The sequence below is a fragment of the Lutra lutra genome, chromosome 8 (genome assembly GCF_902655055.1).
Source record: "Lutra lutra chromosome 8, mLutLut1.2, whole genome shotgun sequence".
Lineage (NCBI taxonomy): Eukaryota > Metazoa > Chordata > Mammalia > Carnivora > Mustelidae > Lutra > Lutra lutra.
The window spans coordinates 52,956,570-52,982,893 of NC_062285.1; the positions used below are offsets into that span (position 1 = coordinate 52,956,570).

Consider the following 26,324-nt stretch of genomic DNA (forward strand, 5'->3'; position numbering starts at 1 on the left):
GTAGACTGTACTCTTTGTCACTATGAAATACTATCTTTCTTTTTATTGTACTATAACTAAGTATTATATTAGTTTATATTAGTTTATATTAGTTTCAGGTGTACAACATAATGATTCAACAATTTGATACGGTACTCTGTGTTCATCAAGGTAAATACTCTTACTCCCTTTATCTAGTTCACCCAGGTTCCACTCATCTCCCCTCTAGTTACCACCAGTCTGGCCCCTCTATTTAAGAATCGGTTTTCTTGTTTGTCTCTTTTTTTCTTTGTTCATTCATTTGTTGTTTCTTAAATTCCACAGATGAGTGAAATCATATGGTATTTGTCTTTCTGTGACTGACTTATTTCATTTAGCATTATATCCTGCAGATCCATCCATGCTGCTGCAGATGGAAATATTTCATTCTTTTTTAAGCCTGAGTAATATTCCAATATATATCATAGTGGTATATGCATACTAGGATGGTAAGATAGTAGCCAGTGTAAGTATACTAGGAGACTAGAACAAGAAATTCTTTCAACTGTATAAATTAATACTGGAAATTTTAGAAAGATCTCCATATGCTCACTAAGAAACTTAAATTTTATAATGAAGGCAAAAGGGAGAGATGGAAAGGATTAAAATTACTGCTTGGGTTACAAAAATTCCATTTACAAACTCTGAAAACAATATATAAAAGTTTATTTTTTAATTCAACTTAGGATCAGTGTCTTCCCTCTCTCCCTAATTCCACCATCTATCTATCACATTCTCATGAATCATTACCATATATCTATTGCGGCCCTCAACCCAGCTTCGCCTTAATTCTGGTACATTTGCACACTTCTGATATTAAGAGGTAAAGAAATATCAGCATCCATCAGAGTTGGCATTACCAAAATATGCATCATCTTTTCAGGTCCTCAAATACCTATTTTGTCTCTACTACTTTGGGATCGACCTCTTGTTTCCGTTCCCATATTACTCTTATGGTCTAGCGTATAAGCTTTAAGACACTTTTAGTATTTCTGCAGCAAATTGCAATACAGGAAAATTTAGGAAGTATCGAATGTTCCATTTTAGTTTCCTTGTCACCATTAGGCATGAGAACAACCTTCTTCTAATTCTATACCAGTCTTGAAAATGGAAAAACTATGTGACTTTCTAAAGCCCTTTAGCCTGTGTTCAAAGAGCAACTAGTTACTTCCTATTATTTTCCTCCTTAGATCTCTACAAGAAAAAAAAAAAAAAAAAAAACCTGCAGAAGTGCATCTCATGTTCTTTCCTTCTGTTATTCTGGCTCTGTATCACTGGAAGATAGCAAAGGGCCCCAAACATAGAGATCTCATGCAGAACCATCAAATCCCCAACTTTCTTATCCCCTGCTAAACAAATTTCATAAATTATCTAAAAATGAAAAGACTTGTGCTTAGTCACTACTCTGAAAGAAATATTTATTGCCTGAAAATATTCCATTAATCTAAATGCTTGATGCATTTGAAACTTAAAATCCATAAATATATTCCTTCTTCTACTCTTCTCAATTATGTAAAGCCAAAATGAATTAACTTTCATGTAACTGAGAGATGGATCAAGAGTTTTAAGGAAACATCTAGTATGGGATGAATGTCAGTTAATAACAGTTCAGAAACATTTTTTTCACAAAACATAAGGGAGAGTTAATCATATCTGGGCTTTTTAAAAAATGATTCTGATTGCATTGATTTTTAAAATATTGAAGGGAGAAGCAAAGACATATGTTAAAGTGTATGTTAATACGCTTTTGCAATATTTTAGCTATGAGATAAAGATACCCAGAGTAAAATTAGTATTTTGAGTGAGAGAGTAAAAGAAACAAATTAAAAAGAGAACCAAAATGGCAAGACCAAGTGTTAAACTGAAAATGGGAGAAAAGAAAAAGGAACAATAAAGAATGTCCTTGTATGAGACTAAGATTGACAAGAAAGGATATACAAATCTGAGAGGCATATTTAAATCTTGAAATATGCACATCTACAGGACTCTCAATAAGAATAACAAAATAAGGATACTAACTGTAGTTAATAATAATGAGTGTTTACCATATTCCAAATGTAGCTGTATATATCTTATCTATATTATCTAAATTTCTCAGTATAACCCTAAGATGTAAATATTATTTTACCTGAATTTTGCACATTAAGCAAATTGCTTAAAGACACTCCAAAAGGAAAAAGGGAAAGTGTAAACTCAAAGCCTCTAAGTCAGATCTTGATGTCCAGAATAAGCTGAATGTTGAAATCAGAACCCTGTAAAGATGTATTTTTCCCTGGCAATATAAATTTGGGGATTTCCAGCCTATTTGAAATCACCTTACTTATAAGAATCACTTCATTTATAAGAGAGAGTGAAAGAAAGGATTTTCTAGAGAAGAGATTTCAGATGAATAAACAACCACAGGGATGAGGGGGGGAAAAAACCATGAAAGAGAATAGACAAAGCAGTAGGAAGAAATTCAAGGAAATGTGAAATAGTGGGAATAAAGTTGTAAAGAGTTTCTTAAATTAGCAGCTTATAGTCTCGTATGCCACGGAGTTTGAGTTAAGTGAAAACTGAATTTTGTTTAATGAGTGAAACAAAAGGGAGGCTAGTGGTGACCTTGGCTAGAGTAGTTTAAATGTTGCAATACTCAGATGAGTTGATCTACAAATGGTTACTAGGACAGAGGAGACAATTACCATATAGGTGAAATTTAAGCAAAAATGTGTGTAAGTATAATTAAGAAATGGCTAAAACCTCCTAAACCTGATATTGCTAAATGTCATTAGTAATGAGATGGTTGATGGTGTTTCAAACTGAAATAAGACTAGCCAAAAACAAACAAACCAACAAAAAAACCAGGGATATGGCTTTTCAACTCTATAAACATACTTCTAACATTCCCTTACTTCTTTCTAATAAATTCTGAATCAAACACATTGCTATGCAATACATCCAAGGAGCAATATGTCATTCCCAAATGTGTTTAAAAAGAAACAATGGAAGTTCAGTTTAGAATTTTAGTATCAAGAATCTGCTCTTAAGCAGAATCCTTTGAAGCAAAAAGAGGGCGAAAAGTTCTCAGGATCTAAAGAATACAAAATAGTAGCAGTTAGAGTATGTTAGGACTTTTATTATTAAAGAAATCTATAAGAGGGGCGCCTGGTGGCTCAGTGGGTTAAGCCGCTGCCTTCGGCTCAGGTCATGATCTCAGGGTCCTGGGACCCCTCAGGGTCCAGGGTCCTCTGCTCAGCAGGGAGCCTGCTTCCCTCTCTCTCTCTCTCTCTCTCTGCCTGCCTCTCCATCTACTTGTGATCTCTCTCTGTCAAATAAATAAATAAAATCTTAAAAAAAAAAAAAGAAATCTATAAGAAAGTACTGAATGAGACATTACAATCCCAGACTTCAGCTTGCAACCTGGAGAGAAATACTTCTTAGCACAAGGATATCCCAGGAAGCATCAAAATATATCACATAGATATTCTATTCTGAAAGTAGAAAGAAAATACAGCCAAAGGTAAATATTACAATGTTAAATGTGTACCTTTGAAGTAAAATTTCTGTGGTGAAAACCTGAAGAAAAAATTGGACTGTTAACACACTCAAATGAATCTTTAAGAAAATATAGCCAATAAAAATGTCTTCTTTCCAATAAAAATGTCATAAACACACTTCCAAGAAGATGGTCTAAATAAGCTGACACAGGGTAAACTATGCAGTAAGTACTCATTGTCTGTTTAACAACTAACACACATGTAAACTTTAGTACTGGGATTATCTTGCCAAAGACCATTTCTAGTTTTTCTTAAAATCATCTCTATGGGAAGTATGTCTGCAGATAGAAAATTTGGGGAGGGCAGAATTGTTGATTCAAAAGCAACTTATGGAGATAGGATTTTTTTTCAATGATGTTTATAAGATGATATATTAAACTGACACCAAGTATAGCTAAGTTGTAGATTTATTAGAAGCAGCAGCAGAAAATAAATATGTGATTCAAATGTGAATCGTCAGTTTGTGTGACACCAAGAGGTATTCAAACATCGTCATGTGTTATGTGCTCACTTCTCAACTAACCAGATGTATAGGAATCACTCTCAGATTTACTTCTGTTAAAGTTAGACACCGGCCAGGACTTTGGAGTTCTTCATATAACCTTCTTTATTGTTTCAAGCAGATTGGGCAAAAAACAGTAGTCAAGGATGAGAAACCAAACAGCACTACCAACTTTCATCTTGCTGGGACTGACAGAGGACCCTCGACTGAAAATTTTGCTCTTTATCTTTCTATTTCTTTCCTACATGCTGAGTATATCTGGAAACCTAACCATCATCACCTCACTCTGATTGATTCCCACCTTAAAACACCAATGTACCTTTTCCTCCAAAATTTCTCCTTCTTAGAAATTTCATTCACAACTGCTTGTGTCCCCAGATTCTTATATAGCATATCATCTGGGGACAAGTCCATTACCTATAATGCTTGTGCCAGTCAACTGTTGTTTACAGACCTCTTTGCAGTAACAGAATTTTTTCTCCTGGCCACCATGTCCTATGACCGCTATGTAGCCATCTGCAAACCCCTACATTACCTGACCATCATGAGCAATAGAGTTTGCAAGAACTTCATCCTCTTCTGTTGGGTCACAGCACTGATCATCATTCTCCCACCAATTAGTCTAGGTTTGGGCCTGGAATTCTGTGATTCAAACATCATTGATCATTTTTGTTGTGATGCATCTCCTATCCTGAAGATCTCTTGCTCAGACACATGGTTGATAGAACAGATGGTTATCGTCTGTGCTGTGTTGACCTTCATCATCACCCTCATGTGTATAGTTCTTTCCTACATTTATATCATTTGGACCATTCTAAGGTTTCCCTCTGCCCAGCAAAGGAAAAAGGCCTTTTCCACTTGTTCTTCCCACATGATTGTTGTTTCCATTACTTATGGCAGCTGCATCTTCATTTATGTCAAACCTTCAGCCAAGGATGAGGTAGCTATTAATAAAGGGATTTCACTTCTTATTACTTCTGTATCACCAATGTTGAATCCCTTTATTTACACACTGAGAAACAAGCAAGTGAAGCAAGCTTTCCATGACTCAATTAAAAAAATTGCATTCCTCTCAATGATGTAAAGGAGAAATGAGTCTATGAATCCAGCTGAAACGAAGGACAAAGAGGCTTCTAAAACAGTTCGTCTCTATATCATTTATTCTCCAGTCATCCAGACACTCTCACTTTCTTTTTAAACAGCTTACTGTGAGCACTATTCCACTTTTTACTCTCCGCTAAAACTAAACTCTGTGCCTATTCGCTCTTAGTGTCTGACAAAAATTGATGTTTGCCAAACATGTCGGATATTATCCCTGAAAACACAGTAGACTACATTTTTTTTTTTGCCATATTTCTACACTGTCAGGTGTGACTATGTAGCCTCTGTTATAGTTAACAGAATGGCTGTGGAAGTGATGGGCACCGTTTTTAAACCTGGCCTATAAAATATCTAATACATGATTCACCAACGCTTTTTCCCCCACCTACCAGCTAGATGCCAGTTTAATGATTTTGTAAAGCTTCACATTGGTGATGAATGAAGCTGATTTTCCATCTCAGCTATAGTCTTCATCCAAAGATGGCAGTCACAGAAAACTTGATAAAGCTTCTTCCTTGCCCCACCTCAACTCAGTTGTCACCAGACTGGACAGGTAAAATATTACAGAACTATCCCTGTCACTTAGTTAAGGGAACCACATTCATAGTTACCTCTATTTTAGCTAAATGGATGAAATTATGACCTCTACTAAAGAATCGCTAGAAGTATGTACTGTTGAATTTAATGGTATGAATATTATGTCTTGACTATTGGCATTCTCCTCCTCAGACACCTATAAATTCAAATCTAGCCCAGAACAACCATATGAGGAAAATAGTACGAAAATAATATATACAAAAAAAATAATATGTACGAAGTTGTTAAGTTATAATACTACCCACCCCTCTTTCACATCTCCTGGTCCTATAAACCTCTCCAGTTAAGTCCCCATATTACTTCTTTTCATCTTCACTGTGAGGAGACAATTATTTAAATAAAATTTTATTTTTATTTAAATTTTGTCAACCATTTTTTTAAAATAACTAGTGTTTAACTGCCCTTTCCAATTTTCAAGGAGTCCATTGCATTGAGAGCATTATGGAATATAATATGTCTATATAATATTTTGTTTTTCTTGACCCTTTGTGTACATTGGTAAGAGTAAAATATGTAACTGTATCAGAAGGAATATATTCCATATACTCTACAAGGGATTGTGCAAATAGATGTAGTCCCTCAATCTCTTGCAGATTCCCTAAGCTTAAATTTAGTCCCCTGTACAAAGGTTTGCTATTCTAAATCACAATCCTCACTACATTTGGAACTCTTACAAGCTAAGATAAATTGAATAAATCTGAATGAGCATTTTAAGATGTGCATGTTGAGCTAAAGTGGCTTTCTCACACATTACAATTGATATTTCACTAGTAATTCTTTAGTGACATCTTAATAATTGATCTTCATTCATCTTATTCTTTGAAAGTATATTTCTCTGAAGATCTGTCATTAGTTAATCCCTCTTAAGGGGACTTCACCAGGTGATGTCTTCCTTTCTGCTACCATATACCCTGCCCCCTGAGTCCTTGGTCACAGCTTTGACCCAACACTACTAAGGCCAGGCTGTCACCACTCTGCACTCCAACCCTGGGACCTAAAATGCAGCTATGACTAGACTGCACTGTTCTATGCCCAGCCCACTGAGGCACTACTGCTCCCTCCCTAGAAGTGGAAACACTGCCCCCCACCTAGTGGGCACCCTCACACTCATTTGGAGACTCAAGTCTTTTCCCACCAAAGCCCGTTTGAAAAAGCTGCAAGAGGCAACTGCTGCCTCAAATTTGTAGACATCAGTGCAAAACCAGTAGAAACATGAGAAGGTAAAGCCATATGACACCATCAGGGAAGCACAGTACTGAGAACAAAGTACTATTTCCACTACTGAGAACAAAGAAATGGAAATCTGTGAGTTATGTGAAGTAGAATTCAAAATAATTATTCTGAAGGGGATGAATAAATTGCAAGGCTCTAACTACAATGTGGATAATAATTAATAATACTGTATTATATACTTGAAATTGGCTGGAAAATCTTAAGCATTTTCACCACAAAATTAAAAATTATATATATATAAGGTGATGGATGTGTTAATTCACTTGATTGTGGTATTCATCTCACAATGTATATGTGTATTAAATCACCATATTTGATTTTATTTGCCAATTATTCCTAATAAATCAGGAAAAGAGACACCTATATATAAAAAATAATCAATTAATAATAAAAATAGAAATAGAAAGGCCCATGAAATATAAAAACAGAAGAATCATAAAAATCTTGGGAGGTATTTCTGAAAACTATCAAGAGCAATCATTTTGCCTTTTCTTAAAAGATTTTTTATTTTTTATTATTTGGATAGTTATATTTACACTAAGCATTAATTACACATTTTACAGCATTAATATATTAGAAAAATTGTCCTTATAATCTTACAAATACTTAAAATGATGTTGAAATAAAAGAAAAGAAAGTTGCATTTTGCCTTGTAATCTGGTACTTATTATTGCCTACCTGGCCTCTTTCTGATGTTAATGTTATTTATATCTGTGTCTCAGGATATTTTCCCCAGCTCCATTTGTTCCACTCTGTATTTCCAAAATCTTACATAAGAGATACATTAATAATGTTTAGTAATAACCACCAAGGACATATGTGCTTATTTCACTTAAATGAAAATGGGGTCAATTTTACCAATTCAGAAATATTTTCCTGTGCTAGAAATATCAGAATATCAATTTTTACAGAAACAGAGATCCTTACATACCCATTTAAACTATTATAGGCTCTGTAGTTAACAGGGTAAAGAAAACTTCTCTTGGGCTCACAAGGAGGCAGGCTTCCTGCTAAAAACTCTTCATCTTACATAGATGGTGGATCACTTAGTGAAAACTGCAATTGCTTTAAGCTCTCTGTGTAAGTCTGTATTCACAGAATGAGTAATCAGAGCCCACCCACCTATCTCCATGATAAGACATTCCTGGATGACTTTTTTCACCCTTTGCAACTTTAGGGTTCACTAAACATCTGAGATCAAGACTATCAGAAAAGTGTTTTTTTGGCTTTTTTTTCTTCCTTGAACTCTAGAATGATGTTTTCTCTGGGGAAAGTGTCTAAAACAAAATAACGGATATGATGTGTTATTTTAATAATATATGAAAGGTTTCGACAACTATTAATGAAGTGTGACTTTTCAGGATGAGTGAAAAATACATGACAGTCACTGACAACCTGTTTTTATGTATCAATACAATGAAGATCATCTAGAATGAAGATCATCATGGAATTTGGGAGGACACTCTTAAGCATCCTCTGCCAGGAGAGGAGTCAAGATGGCGGAGAAGTAGCAGCTGAGACTACTTCAGGTAGTGGGAGATCAGCTAGATAGCTTATCTAAAGATTACAAACACCTACAAATCCAACGGGAGATCGAAGAGAAGAAGAACAGCAATTCTAGAAACAGAAAATCAACCACTTTCTGCAAGGTAGGACTGGCGGAAAAGTGAATCCAAAGCGACGGGAAGATAGACCGCGGGGGGAGGGGCTGGGTCCCGGCGAGCGGCGGAGCAACGGAGCACAAAATCTGGACTTTTAAAAGTCTGTTCCGCTGAGGGACATCACTCCAGAGGCTTAACTGGGGTGAATCCCACGCAGGGTCAGCGTGGCCTCGGGTCCTGCAGGGTCACAGAAGGATCGGGGGTGTCTAAGTATCACAGAGCTCACAGGTATTAGAATGGGGAAGCCGGCTACAGAGACAGAGCCGAGGAGTGACTCTCAGCTCGGGGTTACCTTGAACCGGTCGCAGGCTCGATTAGCTCAGAGCGCGGCCGGAGGCCAGGGTGGCGGGAGTCATTGGGCGCTGTTCTCTGGGGGCGCACTGAGGAGTGGGGCGCCGGGCTCTCGGCTCCTCGGGCCGGAGACCGGGAGGCTGCCATCTTCATTCCCGCCCTCCGGACTCTACGGAAAGCGCTCAGGGAACAAAAGCTCCCGAAAGCAAACCCGAGCGGATTACTCAGCCTGGCCCCGGGTCAGGGTGGTGCAACTCCGCCTGGGGCAAAGACGCTTGAGAATCACTACAACAGGCCCCTCCCCCAGAAGATCAGCAAGAAACCCAGCCAGGACCAAGTTCACCTACCAAGGAGTGTAGTTTCAATAACAAGGAGAGCGGCGGAATTCCAGAGGAGGAGAAAGCAAAGCACGGAACTCATGGCTTTCTCCCCATGATTATTTAGCCTTGCAGTTAAATTAATTTTTTTTCCTTTTCTTTTTCAATTTTTTTTCTTCTTCTGCTAAATTTTTTTAACTTTTACCCTTTTCTTTTTTAACATTTTTTAACTAGTTTATCTAATATATACATATTTTTTCCTTTTTATACTTTTTCTTTATTGTTTTTCTTTTTTTAATTATTTTTCTTTCTTTCTGAACCTCTTTTTATCCCCTTTATGCCCCCCCCCCCACGATTTGGGATCTCTTCTGATTTGGCTAAAGCATATTTTCCTGGGGTTGTTGCCACCCTTTTAGTATTTTACTTGCTCCTTCATATACTCTTATCTGCACAAAATGACAAGGCGGAAAAATTCACCACAAAAAAATGAACAAGAGGCAGTACCAAAGGCTAGGGACCTAATCAATACAGACATTGGTAATATGTCAGATCCAGAGTTCAGAATGACGATTCTCAAGGTTCTAGCCGGGCTCGAAAAAGGCATGGAAGATATTAGAGAAACCCTCTCGGGAGATATAAAAGCCCTTTCTGGAGAAATAAAAGAACTAAAATCTAAACAAGTTGAAATAAAAAAAAAAAGCTATTAATGAGGTGCAATAAAAAATGGAGGCTCTGACGGCTAGGATAAATGAGGCAGAAGCAAGAATTAGCGATATAGAAGACCAAATGACAGAGAACAAAGAAGCTGAGCAAAAGAGGGACAAACAGATACTGGATCATGTGGGGAGAATTCGAGAGATAAGTGACACCATAAGATGAAACAACATTAGAATAATTGGGATTCCAGAAGAAGAGGAAACAGAGAGGGGAGCAGAAGGTATATTGGAGAGAATTATTGGAGAGAATTTCCCCAATATGGCAAAGGGAACAAGCATCAAAATCCAGGAGGTTCAGAGAACCCCCCTCAAGATCAATAAGAATAGGTCCACACCCTGTCACCTAATAGTAAAATTGACAAGTCTTAGTGACAAAGAAAAGATCCTGAAAGCAGCCCGGGAAAAGAAGTCTGTAACATACAATGGTAAAAATATTAGATTGGCAGCAGACTTATCCACAGAGACCTGGCAGGCCAGAAAGAGCTGGCATGATATATTCAGAGTACTAAACGAGAAAAACATGTAGCCAAGAATACTATATCCAGCTAGGCTATCATTGAAAATAGAAGGAGAGATTAAAAGCTTCTAGGACAAACAAAAACTGAAAGAATTTGCAAATACCAAACCAGCTCTACAGGAAATATTGAAAGGGGTGCTCTAAGCAAAGAGAGACCCTAAAAGTAGTAGATCAGAAAGAAACAGAGACAATATACAATAACAGTCACCTTACAGGCAATACAATGGCACTAAATTCATATCTCTCAATACTTACCCTGAATGTTAATGGGCTAAATGCCCCAATCAAAAGACACAGGGTATCAGAATGGATAAAAAAACAAAACCCATTTATATGTTGCCTACAAGAAACTCATCTTAAACCTGAAGACACCTCCAGATTTAAAGTGAGGGGGTGGAAAAGAATTTACCATGCTAATGGACATCAGAAGAAAGCAGGAGTGGCAATCCTTATATCAGAAAATTAGATTTTAAGCAAAAGACTACAATAAGAGATAAGGAAGGACACTATATAATACTCAAAGGAACTGTCCAACAAGAAGATCTAACAATTTTAAATATCTATGCCCCTAACGTGGGAGCAACCAACTATATAAACCAATTAATAACAAAATCAAAGAAACATATCGACAATAATACAATAATAGTAGGGGACTTTAACACTCCCCTCCCTGAAATGGACAGATCATCCAAGCAAAAGATCAACAAGGAAATCAAGGCCTTAAATGACACACTGGACCAGATGGACATCACAGATATATTCAGAACTTTTCATCCCAAAGCAACAGAATACACATTCTTCTCTAGTGCACATGGAACATTCTCCAGAATAGATCACATTCTTGGTCCTAAATCAGGTCTCAACCCTTATCAAAAGATTGGAATCATTCCCTGCATATTTTCAGACCACAATGCTCTGAAGCTAGAACTCAATCACAAGAGGAAATTTGGAAAGAACCCAAATACATGGAAACTAAACAGCATCCTTCTAAAGAATGAATGGGTCAACTAGGAAATTAAAGAAGAATTGAAAAATTCATGGAAACAAATGATAATGAAAACACAATGGTTCAGAATCTGTGGATTCTGACAACAAAGGCAGTCCTGAGAGGAAAATATATAATGGTACAAGCCTTTCTCAAGAAACAAGAAAGGTCTCAGGTACACAACCTAACCCTACACCTAAAGGAGCTGGAGAAAGAACAAGAAAGAAACCCTAAACCCAGTAGGAGAAGAGAAATCATAAAGATCAGAGCAGAAATCAATGAAATAGAAACCAAAAAAAAAAAAAAAAAAACAATAGAACAAATCAACGAAACTAGGAGCTGGTTCTTTGAAAGAATGAATAAGATTGAATTATAAGAACATACTATGAGCAACTCTACGCCAACAAATTTGACAATCTGGAAGAAATGCATGCATTCCTAGAGACATATAAACTACCACAACTGAACCAGGAAGAAATAGAAAGCCTGAACAGACCCATAACCAGAAAGGAGATTGAAACAGTCATCAAAAATCTCCAAACAAACAAAAGCCCCGGGCCAGATGGATTCCCGGGGGAATTCTACCAAACATTTAAAGAAGAACTAATTCCTATTCTCCTGAAACTGTTCCAAAAAATAGAAATGGAAGGAAAACTTCCAAACTCATTTGATGAGGCCAGCATCACCTTGATCCCAAAACCAGACAAGGATCCCATCAAAAAAGAGAACTACAGACCAATATCCTTGATGAACACAGATGCAAAAATTCTCGCCAAAATACTAGCCGATAGGATTCAACAGTACGTTAAAAGGATTATTCACCATGACCAAGTGGGATTTATTCCAGGGCTGCAAGGCTGGTTCAACATCCACAAATCAATCAATGTGATACAACACATTAATAAAAGAAAGAAAAAGAACCATATGATACTCTCCATAGATGCAGAAAAAGCATTTGACAAAGTACAGCATCCCTTCCTGATCAAATCTCTTCAAAGTGTAGGGATAGAGGGCACATACCTCAATATTATCAAAGCCATCTATGAAAAACCCACCGCAAATATCATTCTCAATGGAGAAAAGCTGAAAGCTTTTCTGCTAAGGTCAGGAACACGGCAGGGATGTCCGTTATCACCACTGCTATTCAACATAGTACTAGAAGTCCTAGCCTCAGCAATCAGACAACAAAAGGAAATTAAAGGCATCCAAATCGGCAAAGAAGAAGTCAAACTATCACTCTTCGCAGATGATATGATACTCTCTGTGGAAAACCCAAAAGACTCCACTCCAAAACTGCTAGAACTTGTACAGGAATTCAGTAAAGTGTCAGGATATAAAATCAATGCACAGAAATCAGTTGCATTTCTCTACACCAACAACAAGACAGAAGAAAGTGAAATTAAGGAGTCCATCCCATTTACAATTGCACCCAAAACTATAAGATACCTAGGAATAAACCTAACCAAAGAGACTAAGAATCTATACACAGAAAACTATAAAGTACTCATGAAAGAAATTGAGGAAGACACAAAGAAATGGAAAAATGTTCCATGCTCCGGGATTGGAAGAATAAATATTGTGAAAATGTCTATGCTACCTAAAGCAATCTACACATTTAATGCAATTCCTATCAAAGTACCATCCATTTTTTTCAAAGAAATGGAACAAATAATCCTACAATTTATATGGAACCAGAAAAGACCTCGAATAGTCAAAGGAATATTGAAAAAGAAAGCCAAAGTTGGTGGCATCACAATTCCAGACTTCAAGCTCTATTACAAAGCTGTCATCATCAAGACAGCATGGTACTGGCACAAAAACAGACACATAGATCAATGGAATAGAATAGAGAGCCCAGAAATGGACCCTCAACTCTATGGTCAACTCATCTTCGACAAAGCAGGAAAGAATGTCCAATGGAAAAAAGACAGCCTCTTCAATAAATGGTGTTGGGAAAATTGGATGGCCACATGCAGAAAAATGAAATTGGAACATTTCCTTACACCACACACGAAAATAGACTCAAAATGGATGAAGGATCTCAATGTGAGAAAGGAATCCATCAAAATCCTTGAGGAGAACACAGGCAACAACCTCTTCGCCCTCAGCCGCAGCAACATCTTCCTAGGAACGTCGCCAAAAGTAAGGGAAGCAAGGGCAAAAATGAACTATTGTGATTTTATCAAGATCAAAAGCTTTTGCACAGCAAAGGAAACAGTTAACAAAACCAAAAGACAACTGACAGAATGGGAGAAGATATTTGCAAATGACATATCAGATAAAGGGCTAGTTTCCAAAATTTATAAAGAATTTATCATACTCAACACCCAAAGAACAAATAATCCAATCAAGAAATGGGCAGAGGACATGAACAGACATTTCTGCAAAGAAGACATCCAGATGGCCAACAGACACATGAAAAAGTGCTCCACATCACTCGGCATCAGGGAAATACAAATCAAAACCACCATGAGATATCACCTCACACCAGTCAGAATGGCTAAAATTAACAAGTCAGGAAATGACAGATGCTGGCGAGGATGCGGAGAAAGGGGAACCCTCCTACACTGTTGGTGGGAATGCAAGCTGGTGCAACCACTCTGGAAAACAGCATGGAGATTCCTCAAAATGTTGAAAATAGAACTACCCTATGACCCTGCAATTGCAGTGCTGGGTATTTACCCTAAAGATACAAATGTAGTGATCTGAAGGGGCACGTGCACCCGAATGTTTATAGCAGCAATGTCTATAATAGCCAAGCTATGGAAAGAACCTAGATGTCCATCAACAGACGAATGGATAAAGAAGAGGTGGTATATATACACAATGGAATACTATGCAGCCATCAAAAGAAATGAAATCTTGCCATTTGCGACGACGTGGATGGAACTAGAGGGTATCATGCTTAGCGAAATAAGTCAATCGGAGAAAGATAACTATCATATGATCTCCCTGATATGACAGAGAGGAGATGCAACATGGGGGGTTAAGGGGGTAGGGGAAGAGTAAATGAAAGAAGATGGAATTGGGAGGGAGACAAACCATAAGTGACTCTTAATCTCACAAAACAAACTGAGGGTTGATGGGTGGAGGGGGTTTGGGAGGGGGGTGGGATTATGGACACTGGGGAGGGTATGTGCTATGGTGAGTGCTGTGAAGTGTGTAAACCTGGTGATTCACAGACCTGTACCCCTGGGGATAAAAATATATTATATGTTTATAAAAAATAAAATTAATAAAAAAGCATCCTCTGCCACAATCGTACCCTCATTTTAAGCAAGAACTATGCAAAAAAATAAAAATTAAAAATTAACAAAAACTATGCATAAAATGTGTAAATTTTATTTCCATTGAGAGATTCGTTTGCCGACATTTACCAGTGGGTGATCTTACTCTCTAATAGTCATTTACATTTTAATGTAAAGTCTATTTTTAATCTCTTGTATCTTAATGTCAATGTCAATTTCATGACAGTGTTCTTAATAATGCAAATAATTAACAACTGGGAGAAAATGGTGTGTGTGTGTGGTTTTTTGTTGGTTGTTTTTTTTTTTTTTTTGATTTGTTTTTTTTTTAAGAAAAGATACCATCTTCAGTACATGCAGGCTGAATGAGGTGGCTTGGGATGAGTTACTTATCTGGAATTGTGGTGATGGGAATGGAGGATATGTGTCTTAGCTGCAGATCCAGTTCCTTTCTATATCACCGTTGGAAATGCTGTGTTGTCCCTTAACCTGGTATTGACATGCCACAGTTAACTGTGACCTGTTCTTACTCTCACTTTACTTTTCTATATTCTGTAGGCTAAACTATGGGACTAGGTACAAAGTGGAAGATGATATCTGTCCTTTCTAATTATTAAGAAGGAAACTTTTTAAGGCAACCCAGTGAAACTCCATGTAGCCATCTAATTGAGGCCTCTAAAGCAAATGCTTTTAATTCAGCAACGTGGGAGAACGACCACGTATGCAGTGATTGAAGATGGGGAGTACTTGAGTTAGTTGCTATGTAAGTAATCAGATCAGAGATTAAAATCACAATGAAATACCACAACACCTACTAGAATGTCTAAAAGTATAAAATTTGATCATACAAAATAAGTGGACCATATGGAGTGCCGGGGTGGCTCAGTCAGTTAAGTTTCAGCCTTCAGCCCAGGTCATGAGCCCAGAGTGCTGAAATCAATCCCCACATTGGGCTCCCTCCCTCTCCTCCCTGCTCTGGCTCTCTCTTACTGTCTGTCTGTCTCTCTCTCTCCAGTAAATAAATAAAGTCGAAAGAAAGAAAGAAAGAAAGAGAGAAAGAAAGAAAGAAAGAAAGAAAGAAAGAAAGAAAGGAAGGAAGGAAAGAAGGAAGGAAGGGAAAGACTCCTACACCACTGGTGGGACTGTAAAATCATGTGACTGCTTTGGAAAACTGGTTTCTTAAAAAGTTATATATATACTTTCCATATGCCCCAGCCATTCCACTCCTAGGTGTTTATCCAACCTACAATGAAATGAAAGGATATGTCATTAGAGAGATTTGTGCATGAAGGTTCATAACAGCTTTATTTGTAAGTGCCTTAAAATTAAAATGACAAAATATCTTATATTAGGTGAATAGTAAGCAAATTATGATATATCCACAAACGGAATTTTTCTCAGAAATAAAAGGAGGGACTTACAGATACACATAATAATGTAGATGAGTCTCAAAAACTCATGCTGAATTTATTTATAAGCCAGATGAAAAATGGTTGTCTATAAATAGCAGCAGTAAGAGTAGGGAGGTAGGGACCAAGAAGGAAGGATTTAAAAAGGGGCACAAGAAAACTTTGAGGAATAATTTATATATTTATGTTTGTGATTATGGTGTTATTTTCTTGGGAACATACAATATGTCAAAACTTATAAAATTGTACACTTTAAATGTGTACAGCTTATTGAATGTCAATTATATCTTAATAATGCTGTTTAAAAACTAAAAAAAAAAAATAAAGATAGATTTGACTCTATAAAACCATGAACTATATGCCAAAAATCAGCAATGACACTTTTAAAGACTTACTAAAATCTTAAAATTCATGTTTAACTTATTTAAAAGAGCAAGATACAAATAAGCATAAAAATAAAAACAATGTACTAAAGCCTAATTATGGTGACACAGATTTGATCCAAAATAATCTATGGCTCGGATTATACAAATTTTTTAAAAGCAGAATAATATTTTTATCTAGAAATTTCACTTCCACCAATCATTATCACACACACAAAAATTTTGTATGAAAATGCTTTTGATAGAATAGTTGATAACTATGGAAAAAAAGGAACACTGTACATTTAATTTGGGCATTGGTTTAAAATTGCCAAAATATTCATACAGCCAACATTATTAATACTGAATAATTGGAAAAAACAAAGGCATATCATGGAATAAATTAATAAATGTTTAAATATATGAAAGCATATGTTTTTATTGTGGTAAAATATACATGACATAAAATTTACCATTTTGACCATTTTGAAGTGTAAAATTAGTAGCATTAAGTATATCTGTGTTACTACGTAACCATGAAGCATATGTTTTGTATCCAATTATAAAATAAGACCAAAAATCTTTATGCATTCATAACTAATACTTATAATGCGGTTGATATATTTGGAGAAGAAAATCTGAAAAGGTAAGTTCTATAATGCAAGCAGTAGCCTTATAAAATTATATAAACTTTTCTTTGTGCTTATCTGATTAAAATTAGCCAATGATAATAAAACATTTATATAATAAAGGATTTCATTCATAACTAAAGGATTATAATTTCCCAAATGCCTTAGTGGATGTGAAAGTTTAAAACAAATTAACTATGTAACTTGAATGATACAGTTGCCCTCCTGACCTGTTTCAAATGATGCTCTAAAAATCCTCCTATCTCCAAAGGCAGAGTCCCCACTGAAGCCAGTGTTACTTGTGTTTTTGCCAAACTTCATTACTCAGAAAATCAATGACTCTTGACTGTAGGTCCCCAAGGACCATTCATTTTTTTCACTCTTAACATTTTCTGGAAATTAAAAAGATAACCCACATTTGACATGGTGTATGCATTTTTTCTCTGCCGTTATGATTTAAAATTCATTTCTCCCACCAGTGGAGAGAGTTCCTGAGACCTTAGGGTAATTTATTTTCTTTTCAGTGATGGAGATAGTAAGAAAATATTTAGAGGCTTCTAACAGCATTAAGCCCATTACCAAGTCTGTCCAAGTTGTTGGAGAAAGTAAGCAAAGGGGGTTCTATGCATTCCCAGACATGTCAGTGAATATGAAGACATAAACACCTTTATAAAAATATGACTTTTAACATTGTGGTCTTGATATTGGCTATGGTAAAACAAACAACAGAAGCTCTGATCTACTAACAGAAAAGTAAGTACAATAAAGTTTGTCTCTTTGACTGTGGTTCCCTTCATAGGCTCTAGGTTATATTTACATCTAAGAAAGAAAATAGATTTGCAGTGATGATTTTAATATTTTCAGTGTATCTAAGATATATGCATGATACTTCATTTTTTAGAATGACTTTCCCTTGTGTAGATAAATGGCATTACCTGGAGCATTGTATGCATAAGATACGTAAACAATCTGTATCTAACTTAATGTAAGAAGTATTTAGGGTAATTTTGAATAGATATCCAACCTCAAATTTAAAATAAAGTGTCTTCCTATAAGAAGGAAAGGATAAGTGAATTGGGGGAAATTGGACAGAGAGATGAACTACGAAAGACTGTGGATTCTGAGAAACAAACTGAGGATTTTGGAGGGGAGGTGGGTTAGATGAGCCTGGTGGTGGGGATTATGGAGGGCACGTATTGTATGGAGCACTGGGTGTGATGCATAAACAATGCATCTTGGAACACTGAAAAAAAATAAAATAAAATAAATTGTCTTCCTATATATAGAAGTATATAAGCATGCACTCATATTCCTCTTCCGATCCCTGAAAAGAACACCATAATGACTGAAATGACAGCATCTCATGACAGAGTCCTGTGCTCATTTTGAAAACTCTATAGAAAGACAGAATAAACAAAATCAGTTAGTTACACTTTCGTGTCAACTTACTAACTTCCATCATGAAGTAGGTTATAATATCTTGGGGAAAAAATGACTATATTTTGAAAATTGGATAATGTTCAACATTTGGGGGCTGAGTAAGATTTCACTATAATACACATTATCTCAGAGATTCAGAGAAAACATGAAAGGAAAGTGGGTGGGCTGCAAAGTATATAAATATAAAATATTCCTTTTGCATCTAAATTTGATAGAACTATTTGATAGTGGTTGAATAAAAAACTAAACTTCCTAGAAGGATTCTAACTTTTGAGTAAACCTTGATCCTCAGCAATTTTTCTATATATTAGAAACACTGTGAATGAGGCAAATAGTCCCAAACATTTCTGCAAAAAACAATTCTACCCCAATCTCAGTGAGAAGAGAACACAGTAAATTAAATAATAAAGTGAATTTGCTCATAACACAAAGAAACTTGGTATGCCAGAAAACCTCAATGTTTAAGATCTTGATTGTGTATTGGACTTATCTGAATCCCTATAGGTATGACATCAATGAAAATAAAATAATTCATTCACTGGAAGATGAGAGAGGGAAGAGAAGGCAGTCATCACTTGTATCAGCAGTAAAGGTAACACAAATTCAGCTGGTAATGCAAATATTCAGAAAGATAAATAGCTAGGCTCTGTAGCAGGAGGTAGGGGAATCAGCAGGTTGTGAAGTTGTTCATAAGAATTAAGCTCACTTAACCTAAAAAACACACCAAAGAACAAAAATCTTCTTTTGGAACAAAGACCTCCAGTTTTGTTTTGTTTTTAAAGATTTTATTTATTTATTTGTCGGAGAGAGAGAGCAAAAGCAGGGTGAGAGGCAGGCAGAGGGAGGAGGAGGCTCCCTGCTGAGCAAGGAGCCCAATACAGGACTTGATCCCAGGACCCTTGGATCATGAACTGAGCTGAAGGCAGATGCCCAACCTACTGAGCCACTTGGGTGTCCCTAAAGACCTCTAGTTTTGCTCTAGTGTCTAAATAGTGAACCCAAGTTATATTAGCACTGTTTTTCTAAAAAGACCCAAAGTGTCAAGAAAAGATATGAAACTGAGCATGAAATTTTGTGACTCAGTTTCTCAATAGGAGAGAACATTTTTACCCTTAAAATGACACTCCCTCAGTAATCTACTTGGTCACATGGGAAAATCCTAAGTACAGGATAGGCATAAAATGTAAGTATACATATAATATATATTTATGTTAAAAACATAATGAAATATAAAAGCTTGAATACATTATATTTTAGAACAGTTAAAATAATCTATAATCAATGAGAACATTTATCTGAATATCACATGCAGGTTGGAGAGAAGTCAGAAGTCAGTGATGAGAAACAGTACAATAACAACATTCATTCTGCTGGGACTTACGGATGACCCTGAGCTGCAAGTTCTGATTTTTATCTTTCTCTTTCTGACCTACACACTGAGTGTAACTGGAAACTTGACCATCATTATACTCACTTTTGTGGATTCCCACCTTAAAACACCCATGTACTTTTTCTTAAAAAATTTCTCCTTCTTGCAGATCTCCTTCATATCTGCCATTATTCCCAGATACTTGTATAGCATAGCAACAGGTGACAACGTTATTACCTACAATGCTTGTGTCATCCAAGTGTTTTTTACCGACCTCTGTGGGGTATCAGAGTTTTTTATGCTAGCCGCCATGTCCTATGACCGCTATGTGGCCATCTGCAAACCCTTGCATTATGTGATCATCATGAGCAACAGTGCCTGCAGGACTCTCATCATCTGTTCTTGGATGGCTGGTTTATGTATAATAATCCCACCTCTTAGCCTGGGTTTAAATCTAAAATTTTGTGACTCTAACATAATTGATCATTTTGGCTGTGATGCATGTCCCTTAGTGAAAATCTCATGTTCAGATACATGGTTCATGGAATGGACAGTTATAATCTGTGCTGTGCTGACCTTGAATATGACACTTACATGTGTGGTTCTGTCATATGCTTATATCATCAAGACAATTTTTAGATTCCCTTCTGTTCAACAAAGGAAAAAGGCCTTTTCAACCTGTTCTTCCCACATGATTGTGGTCTCCATCACCTATGGCACATGCATTTTCATCTATATGAATCCTACAGCAAAGGAAAAAGTGACCATTAATAAAGTGGTTTCACTGCTCATTTTCTCTATTTCACCTACCTTGAACCCATTTATTTATACTTTGAGAAACAATCAAGTTAAGAAAGCCTTTGAGGACTCAGTCAAAAGAATTTGCCTTACTCTCAATTAAATAAAAGAAATATTATCTTTAAAATATCTCAAAAACAAGAATAAATGTCCACAGGCATTTTATTTTGAAGTCTATAAACTTGTTTCTTAATAACATATATTTCTGTTACATTAATTTTCTCAACACTTTTTTAACCAACCTTCCATTGAGCCCTGCTCATGCCATTCTTGTGTTTTGATTTTTCAAACCAATATTTGATAATTTTGCATATCAATTTCTAAAAAACTATCCTGCTATTCTGAAGAGAAATTAACTGCATGATTTTGTTACAATATATATAGTAAGAGTTATTCCTCAGGAAAATATAAGATAAAATTGTTTGTAGCTCTTCAATATACACAATAATATCTAAACACATGTAGTAGGAGTAATTTTAGGTAAAATGTCTAAAATGGATGAATAATCACATAATTTAAAATGCATGTGAAAAAGAGTAATGGCACTTCCAATGTTGAGAAAATAGATGAAAATACTCTATAATGAACACACAGAAACACTGGATAATATGTAATAAATATTCCCTTAACTCTATAGCTGAAATCATTGCAAAGTGGTCAACAGGAGGTGTCAGAAATAAAGATTCAACTAAAAGTACAGTAATAATCTACAAAATGACTACTGGGTACTGAGGTGAGCATAGACTGGAGGGTAGGTGCAGGACATCGCATTATGGATCACAAAGGCTTGGGCTTAAAGTCTCAGGATTAATGTGGAAAGTACTTGGGACAGGACAATAGCTGCACATTCAGTGAAGGTTTGAATTAGGAAACCAAGCTCATTTTCACAGAAAGATTACTTTGTTTCTGAAAAAAATATCATCTGCTGCCTTTAGAGCTCTGAGTCAAGGGGAAAACATTCCCCAATGTATTTAATAGCCTGTGCCTACATCTAATACAAATTAAGCTCTTAAAGTCCAAATTCTGCCATAACCATAATATGCAGAGTTTTATCTACAAAGAATGAAAAATCCACATCAGTATAATTCCTTGGAAATTAAGGAATTTACATCAAATTAACTAATTGTTATCTGGAAAGTAATGAAATGCAGACATGCCATCACAAATTATTTGGAGCAATGAAAAAGCTGTAGTAGAAAGAATTCTGTTATCTTAAATAAATTCACTTTTTAAAAATATATAAACTAGACCAAAAGTGAGGAATTTAAACTAATAAATTTGGAAAAAAAAATATTGAAAACAAAAGTAAATGAAAATGTTACTGTGGGTAGAAACTCAAATCAATTAAATAAGTTCAAAAAATCCAAAAGCCAGTTCTTTGTAAACTCTAATACAGATAAACCCCACCCCAATGAATGTGATGAGTAAAAATCAGAAATGCTCCATCGTTTATTAGATCTTGGAAGATGACATAAGAAAACAAAATATTCATGATAAATATGGGAAAGAATAAATAAAACAATGGTATTTCCTTGATTTTAAAGTATTATTCACATTTTGCTTTTCTGAAATTTAGATATTTCATACAATGGATGGCATCTACTATTGTTCATAGGCTAATTGTCAACATTTTCTTTTCAATTGTGATAAATAGTATAATGGCATGCTTTACAATTGATGTTGTCTTAAAGTTGATGAAATTCGATATATCTTTTTTTATATTGAGGGCATTCTTACGCACACAGAAAACTCAAGGAACTAATAGGAAACTAATGGAACTAGTAAGGGAATTTGGTATTCTAGCTGAAAAAATGGAAAATATTTTAAAAAGAAGTAGACTGTAATAGCAAAAAACAACAGGAAATCAATGAGCAAATGTTATTTTGGTCATAAAATGTTATCTTGGTTTAATTACCAAGAGAACAAATTTAACATAGAAGTGCAGTATATATATAAAGAAAGTATAAAATCTCTTAAAAGAATATAAAATTTAATTAGAACAAAAGAAAGAGAGCCAATATTCCAGGTTGGAAAATTTCAGTATAAGCATGTGTCTGTGTGAATGCACAGATTATTTATGTATTGCAGAATATTTATTTTCCTACAATCACTGAACATAGAAAATATTAAAGAAAACAAATTTTAATGAAAGTTATCAGAAGCAGAAACTAAACAATGTAATTAGAAAGAAGAATGGGTAAAATAAGACAAAGGAAAAAATCAAAATAAAACACTAATCATATAATCCCACTTATATATGAAGGTTTGGGTATATATATATATATATATATATGCATATATATATATATATATATATATAATTGGGTGAAAATAAAGAAAATTTCTTTCAAATAGATTTTCATCTACAAAATGGTAGAATATTAAATGTCAATTACCAAGCAATAATAATAATAATAATAATAAGTTGCAGGGTTTTTTGTTAACTGCTGATCAATAAAAAATAAACCAAAAAATGCAAAAAAAGAAAACTTTTCTTAATGTATAAATGTTACATATTATACACATGATTATCACAAGTGACACAGTAAAAACATTGGACAAAATCCAGCAACCTTTTGTGATAAAGACACTTGAAAGACTAGGAATAGAAGGTAACTTCCTCAACTTCATAAAAGCATCTACAGGTAACCCATAGTTAATGGGGAAAGATTGAATGTTTTCTCCCTATGATCAGTAACAAAAGGATATCTGCTTTCACCACTTCTATTTAACACTGTACTAGAGGGGTTTTTCCCAGGGTAATTAGAGGAAGAAAGAAAGAAAAGAAAAAAGACAGGAAATGAAGAAGGGACATGATGTAGTATATAGAAAATCCACAAACAACTATTAGAACTAATAAGTACAGCCAGTTTGCAGCATATAAGATCAATAACAAAAATTAGTTGCATTTCTATACACTAGCAAAGATTTTAAAACATCAAATTTTCCAAAGCTACTGGAAGTTCCTTTGTACTAGCCTTTCTTTTTAGTGATGGAAAGTAAAAGAAAATATTTCCTGGGCTTATGACAGCACATCTATCTTGAGGAAGTTTATGCATTGATTAAGTCACAAGGATTCTGTATCTGTGGCCATGGATTTAATCAGCAGTGAGCAGAAGCTGTCATGCAGATTTTCAACATTACATTTATTTTCAAATTTGTAGCTGTAAGAATAATTGTAGGTAAACATCGAGAGTTTACAATTAATTACTAGAAGTATAAATAAATATGATCAATTCTGTCCTTTCAGTTGCATTCTCTTTTGGTGATAATTGGGTCATATTGTTTCTGGGAAATGGATTTTCCCTGACTGTACAAAGCTGAGAGATGTAAGTTTTAATATGGATATTTACAAAATGTTATTTTTTAAATGTATTACTTTGGGATAGATTATACTCATTGATCATTAGTATGTATGAATAAATAGGAAGTCATCCAAAAGTAGCATAACTTGAGAGACATGAAGATGCACTGCTTAATAAAAAAAACACTTAACAACTGGGCCCATTGCATTATTTTATTAGAAATCAAATTTTAAAACCTTTTACATATCATGCAAACAGCAATCAGTCAATAAAAATTCAGATCAGTTATACTCAACACTTGCATTGTAATGTCAGAGTTCTTACAGAAGTATAGTTTTAATGACTGGAAGAAAAATGATTCTCAGAGTCAGTTGGGTTGTATTAGTTTCCAGAGAAGCCCAAGTCTTTGTACATTGGGAAGAATAGATTCAGGGATGGGGGTGGGCTGCAGAAATGGTCCTCACTGTGATGAATTGATCATTTCATCATAGAGATGATCAATTGTAAATGTCAGGAGTGGACCTACATTTATGGGAGCATTCTAGCTCTCAAGCAAACCATGAGCAAGTCCATGCCCCTTGTCTTTTATAGTGACTGTCATCCCTGGGATTCAACTCCGGCATTTAAGCACATGATCAGAGCTGGTACTGGCCCTGTCTCAATATGGAGAAAATATTATAAAGCGATATAGCGAAACATTTCACATAGTAAATGAACTGGAGCCTCCAGTTCAAATTGTAGGAAATCTACTATTTTGGGAAACCCTGGTTTAATTTTGAAAATATTTTAAAAGCCAGCATTAATGTGATACATAAACAATGAATTCTGGTACACTGAAAAGAAATTAAAAAAAAAAAAAAAAAAGCCCTTCTTTTCACTACATCTGCATATTTGGGATAAATACCCAGTAGTGCAATTGCAGGGTCATAGGGAAGCTCTATTTTTAATTTCTTGAGGAATCTCCACACTGTTTTCCAAAGTGGCTGCACCAACTTGCATTCCCACCAACAGTGGAAGAGGTTTCCCCTTTCTCCACATCCTCTCCAACACACATTGTTTCTTGTCTGGCTAATTTTGGTCATTCTAACTGGTGTAAGGTGGTATCTTAATGTGGTTTTAATTTGAATCTCCCTGATGGCTAGTGATGATGAATATTTTTTCATGTGTCTGATAGCCATTTATATGTCTTCATTGGAGAAGTGTCTGTTCATCTCTTCTGTCCATTTTTTGATGATTATCTGTTTTGTGTGTGTTGAGTTTGAGAAGTTCTTTATAAATCCTGGATATCAGCCTTTTGTCTGTACTGTCATTTGCAAATATTTTCTCCCATTCCGTGGGTTGCCTCTTTGTTTTGTTGACTGTTTCCTTTGCTGTGCAGAAGCTTTTGATCTTGATGAAGTCCCAAAAGTTCATTTTCACTTGTGTTTCCTTTGCCTTTGAGACATGTCTTGAAAGAAGTAGCTGTGGCTGATATCGAAGAGGTTAATGCCTATGTTCTCCTCTAGGATTCTGATGGATTCCTGCCTCACATTGAGGTCTTTTATCCATTTTGAGTTTATCTTTGTGTACGGTGTAAGAGAATGGTCAAGTTTCATTCTTCTACATATAGCTGTCCAGTTTTCCCAGCACCATTTATTGAAGAGACTGTCTTTTTTCCACTGTATATTTTTTCCTGTTTTGTCGAGGATTAACTGACCATAGAGTTGAGGGTCCATATCTGGGCTCTCTACTCTGTTCCACTGGTCTATGTGTCTGTTTTTATGCCAGTACCATGCTGTCTTAGTGATCACAGCTTTGTAGTAAAGTTTGGGTATTTACCCTAAAGATAAAGATGTAGTGAAAAGAAGGGCCATCTGTACCCCAATGTTTATAGCAGCAATGGCCATGGTCGCCAAACTATGGAAAGAACCAAGATGCCCTTCAACGGACAAATGGATAAGGAAGATGTGGTCCATATACACTATGGAGTATTATGCCTCCATCAGAAAGGATGAATACCCAACTTTTATTTTTATTAATTTTATTTTTTATAAACATATAATATATTTTTATCCCCAGGGCTACAGTTCTGTGAATCACCAGGTTTACACACTTCACAGCACTCACCATAGCACATACCCTCCCCAGTGTCCATAACCCCACCCCCTCTCCCAACCCCCTCCCCCCATCAACCCTCAGTTTGTTTTGTGAGATTAAGAGTCACTTATGGTTTGTCTCCCTCCCAATTCCATCTTGTTTCATTTACTCTTCTCCTACCCCCTTAACCCCCCATGTTGCATCTCCTATCCCTCAT

The 26,324-nt window shown here is 35.6% G+C and overlaps 2 protein-coding genes across 2 annotated transcripts; both read left to right on the forward strand.

Annotated features, from left to right (window-relative positions):
• Positions 1-4,202: 4,202 nt before the first annotated feature.
• LOC125107211 (olfactory receptor 6C2-like) lies at positions 4,203-5,140 on the forward strand. Its single transcript, XM_047742092.1, is given in 2 exon segments — positions 4,203-4,335; positions 4,338-5,140. Coding segments are annotated over 2 exon segments (936 nt in total).
• Positions 5,141-19,896: 14,756 nt separating this feature from the next.
• LOC125107242 (olfactory receptor 6C2-like) lies at positions 19,897-20,829 on the forward strand. The gene has a single exon (XM_047742142.1). The coding sequence runs from the start codon at positions 19,897-19,899 to the stop codon at positions 20,827-20,829; it is 933 nt and encodes a 310-aa protein (XP_047598098.1).
• Positions 20,830-26,324: the final 5,495 nt, after the last annotated feature.

Excerpts from the sequence above, each read along its gene's own strand:
- LOC125107242 (XM_047742142.1), top strand. The coding sequence starts at position 19,897 with ATGAGAAACAGTACAATAACAACATTCATTCTGCTGGGACTTACGGAT.